Consider the following 4170-nt stretch of genomic DNA (forward strand, 5'->3'; position numbering starts at 1 on the left):
GGGATGGGAGGGCTAGTTGCCATCTGGGTTGGTCGCCATCTGGGCTGGTCACTATTCAGGCTGGTCACCAATCTGGATTGGTTGCCATCTGGGCTGGTAACTATCCAGGCTAGTCACTATTCAGGTTGGTCACCATCCTGGTTGGTCACTGTCTGGGCTGGTCACCATCTGGGTTGGTCATTGTCCGGGCTGGTTGCCATCCGGGTTGGTTGCTGTCCAGGCTGGTCACCATCTGGGTTGGTCACTATCCAGGCTGGTCATTATTCAGGTTGGTCGCCATCCCGGTTGGTCGCCATCTGGGTTGGTCACTATCCAGGCTGGTCATTATTCAGGTTGGTCGCCATCCCGGTTGGTCGCCATCTGGGTTGGTCACTATCCAGGCTGGTCATTATTCAGGTTGGTCGCCATCCCGGTTGGTCGCCATCTGGGTTGGTCACTATCCAGGCTGGTCATTATTCAGGTTGGTCGCCATCCCGGTTGGTCGCCATCTGGGTTGGTCACTATCCAGGCTGGTCATTATTCAGGTTGGTCGCCATCCCGGTTGGTCGCCATCTGGGTTGGTCACTATCCAGGCTGGTCATTATTCAGGTTGGTCGCCATCCCGGTTGGTCGCCATCTGGGTTGGTCACTATCCAGGCTGGTCATTATTCAGGTTGGTCGCCATCCCGGTTGGTCGCCATCTGGGTTGGTCACTATCCAGGCTGGTCATTATTCAGGTTGGTCGCCATCCCGGTTGGTCGCCATCTGGGTTGGTCATTGTCTGGGCTGGTCGCTATCCGGGTTGGTTGCTGTCTGGGTTGGTTGCCATTTGGGTTGGTTGCCATCCAGGCTGGTCACCATTTGGGTTGGTCACCAGTTGGATGGATCACCATCCAGGCTGGTCACCATCCAGGTTGGTCGCCATCCAGGCTGCTTGCTGTTTGGGTTGTTTGCCATCCAGGCTGGTCACCATTTGCGTTGGTCACCAGTTGGATGGATCACCATCCAGGCTGGTCACCATCCAGGTTGGTCGCCATCCAGGCTGCTTGCCATGCGGGTTGGTTGCCATCCGGGCTGGTCACCATCTGGATTGGTGACTCTATTCAGGCTGGTCGCCATCTGGGCTGGTCACCATTTGGGTAGGTCACCATTCAGGTTGGTTGCCATCCGGGTTGGTCGCCGTCCAGGCTGGTCGCCGTTTGGGTGGGTCACCATCCTGGTCAGTTGCCATCCTGCTTGGTCATTATCCAGATTGGTTGCCATTTGGGTTATTTGCCATCCAGGCTGGTCAGCATCCATGTTGGTTGCCATCCATGTTGGTAACCATCCAGGCTGGTCGCCAGGCTGGTCACCATCCAGGTTGGTCGCCATCCAGGCTGCTTGCCATGCGGGTTGGTTGCTATCCGGGCTGGTCACCATCTGGATTGGTGACTCTATTCAGGCTGGTCACTATCCAGGCTGGTCGCCATCCGGGCTGGTCACCATTTGGGTAGGTCACCATTCAGGTTGGTTGCCATCCGGGTTGGTCGCCGTCCAGGCTGGTCGCCGTTTGGGTGGGTCACCATCCTGGTCAGTTGCCATCCTGCTTGGTCATTATCCAGGTACTATCCAGGCTGGTCGCCATCCGGGCTGGTCACCATTTGGGTAGGTCACCATTCAGGTTGGTTGCCATCCGGGTTGGTCGCCGTCCAGGCTGGTCGCCGTTTGGGTGGGTCACCATCCTGGTCAGTTGCCATCCTGCTTGGTCATTATCCAGATTGGTTGCCATTTGGGTTATTTGCCATCCAGGCTGGTCAGCATCCATGTTGGTTGCCATCCATGTTGGTAACCATCCAGGCTGGTCGCCATCCAGTGCAAAGGATGGGACGCGGTGGGGACAAAGTGCCCCTAACCTCTACGTTCCTCCCCCTCAGCTGGTAGGGCCATCGGGCCACTGCCCACCATGGCCCCGCCGCTGAGCATGATGGTGGCCGGGCAGGGGCTGGTCACCATCTGGATTGGTGACTCTATTCAGGCTGGTCACTATCCAGGCTGGTCGCCATCCGGGCTGGTCACCATTTGGGTAGGTCACCATTCAGGTTGGTTGCCATCCGGGTTGGTCGCCGTCCAGGCTGGTCGCCGTTTGGGTGGGTCACCATCCTGGTCAGTTGCCATCCTGCTTGGTCATTATCCAGGTTGATCGCTATTTGGGTTGTTCGCCATCCAGGCTGGTCAGCATCCATGTTGGTTGCCATCCATGTTGGTAACCATCCAGGCTGGTCGCCATCCAGTGCAAAGGATGGGACGCGGTGGGGACAAAGTGCCCCTAACCTCTACGTTCCTCCCCCTCAGCTGGTAGGGCCATCGGGCCACTGCCCACCATGGCCCCGCCGCTGAGCATGATGGTGGCCGGGCAGTGGCGGCGGCTGGTGGTCTGCGTGGTGAGCGAGCTGACCCCCAGCTCCGGCCACGCCGTCTGGATCTCCGGTGGGAACGGCAGCGCCCTGCAGTCCTTCGCCTATGGGGCCTCCCGGGAGGATGGTGGCACCGTCTGCACCGTCGCCCTCCTCCCTGAGGAACCCCCAGCCAAGGGGGATCTCTCCTGCCACGTGGGGACCAACCGGACCTCCCCAGCCCGCAGCTCCAGCCCCATCCCCATCACCGGTACGGGCCCCACGGTGCTGTCCCCCCAACCGCTGGCGCAGGAAGGGGTTTGCGGCCACCCCTGCACACCTGGGTCCCAGCTGCTGCCACCACCACCACCACCACCTCCCCAGCTGCTCTCTCATCCCGCAGGCAACGAGGAGATGGCAGAGCCATGTCCTGGCAGGGTGGCCGGTGAGTGCCCGAACCGGGAACGTACCCCATGTGTCGGTCGGTGCCCCCCCCTTTCCCCCCACCCCCGGGGTGGTGTCCCCACAGCGTTGTGGGGCTGGAGGAGGGAGGAGGGGTTTGAAGCTCCACCTGGGTGGAAGGATGGAGAAGGTGGGTCAGAGCCAGCCCGCTCTCGGGGACACGTGAAGGTGACAGAAGCCCTCCCCTCACCTCCCGACCTGGAACTGGAGAGGACATGGGGGGGGAGCGGGGTGATGGCCAGCATCCCCCCCCCTTCTGTTGCAGGGCCTCCAGCCCGTTCCCCAGTAGCCCTGCTGGTGGCTGCCAGGGTGGTGCTGCTGAAGGTCGCCCTCTCCGATGCCCTCCTCACCTCCATCCTCCTCGCCCAGGGATGAAGGCCCTGGGCAACAGGGGCACCCCCGAGGGGTGAGTGTCACCCTCCCCGCCCCCTTTGGCCTGGGGGCCCAGGAGGAACCTGGAATGTTCTGGAGGGTGGAGAGGAGGGAGAGACCTGGGTGGGTGACCCCAAAATGCTGAGGGGGGGGGGAGGAAAGGACCCCAAATTATCCATGGGAAGGGGAGGGATCCCAAAGTATCCATGGGGAAGGAGGGGACCCTAAATTATCCAGGGGGAGGGAGGGGACCCCGAATTACCCATGGGGAAGGAGGGGACCCCAGATTATCCAGGGGGAGGGAGAGGACCCCAAATTCTCCATGAGGAGGGAGGGGATCCCAAATTATCTGCAGGGAGGGAGGGGACCCCGAATTATCCACGGGGAGGGAGGGGACCCCGAATTACCTATGGGGAAGGAGGGGATCCCGAATTATTCAGGGTGAAGGAGGGGACCCCGAATTACCCAGGGGGAAGGAGGGGACCCCAGATTATCCAGGGGGAGGGAGAGGACCCCAAATTCTCCATGAGGAGGGAGGGGACCCTGAATTATCCATGGAGAGGGGACCCCAAGTTATCCATGGGGAGGGAGGGGATCCTGAGTTATCCAGGGTGAAGGAGGGGACCCCAAATTCTCCATGAGGAGGGAGAGGACCCCAAATTCTCCATGAGGAGGGAGGGGATCCCAAATTATCTGCAGGGAGGGAGGGGACCCCGAATTATCCAGGGGCAAGGAGGGGACCCCGAATTCACCATGGGGAGGGAGGGGATCCCAAATTATTTGCAGGGAGGGAAGGGACCCCAAATTATCCACGGGGAGGGAGGGGACCCCGAATTATCCAGGGGCAAGGAGGGGACCCCGAATTCTCCATGGGGAGGGAGGGGATCCCGAGTTCTCCATGGGGAGGGAGGATCCCCCAAGTGCCCTGTGGGGTCGGGAGGGGATCCCAGGGGCAGGGAGGGCCCGGGAGGGCTGCGGGGGAGGT

The 4170-nt window shown here is 61.1% G+C and overlaps 1 protein-coding gene across 1 annotated transcript in view; it reads left to right on the plus strand.

Annotated features, from left to right (window-relative positions):
* PTCRA (pre T-cell antigen receptor alpha) overlaps nucleotides 1–3303 on the plus strand; it is a 13108-nt gene extending 9805 nt beyond the window's left edge. Inside the window, exons 2-4 of the mRNA XM_014962410.1 lie at nucleotides 2311–2622; nucleotides 2755–2796; nucleotides 3079–3303. Coding sequence (XP_014817896.1) covers nucleotides 2311–2622; nucleotides 2755–2796; nucleotides 3079–3188 — 464 coding nt within the window. The 3' untranslated portion in view covers nucleotides 3189–3303. The remainder of the gene's footprint in view (nucleotides 1–2310; nucleotides 2623–2754; nucleotides 2797–3078) is intronic.
* Nucleotides 3304–4170: the final 867 nt, after the last annotated feature.

This window comes from Calidris pugnax, unplaced genomic scaffold (assembly GCF_001431845.1).
Source record: "Calidris pugnax isolate Ruff unplaced genomic scaffold, ASM143184v1 scaffold147, whole genome shotgun sequence".
In the NCBI taxonomy this organism is placed as follows: domain Eukaryota; kingdom Metazoa; phylum Chordata; class Aves; order Charadriiformes; family Scolopacidae; genus Calidris; species Calidris pugnax.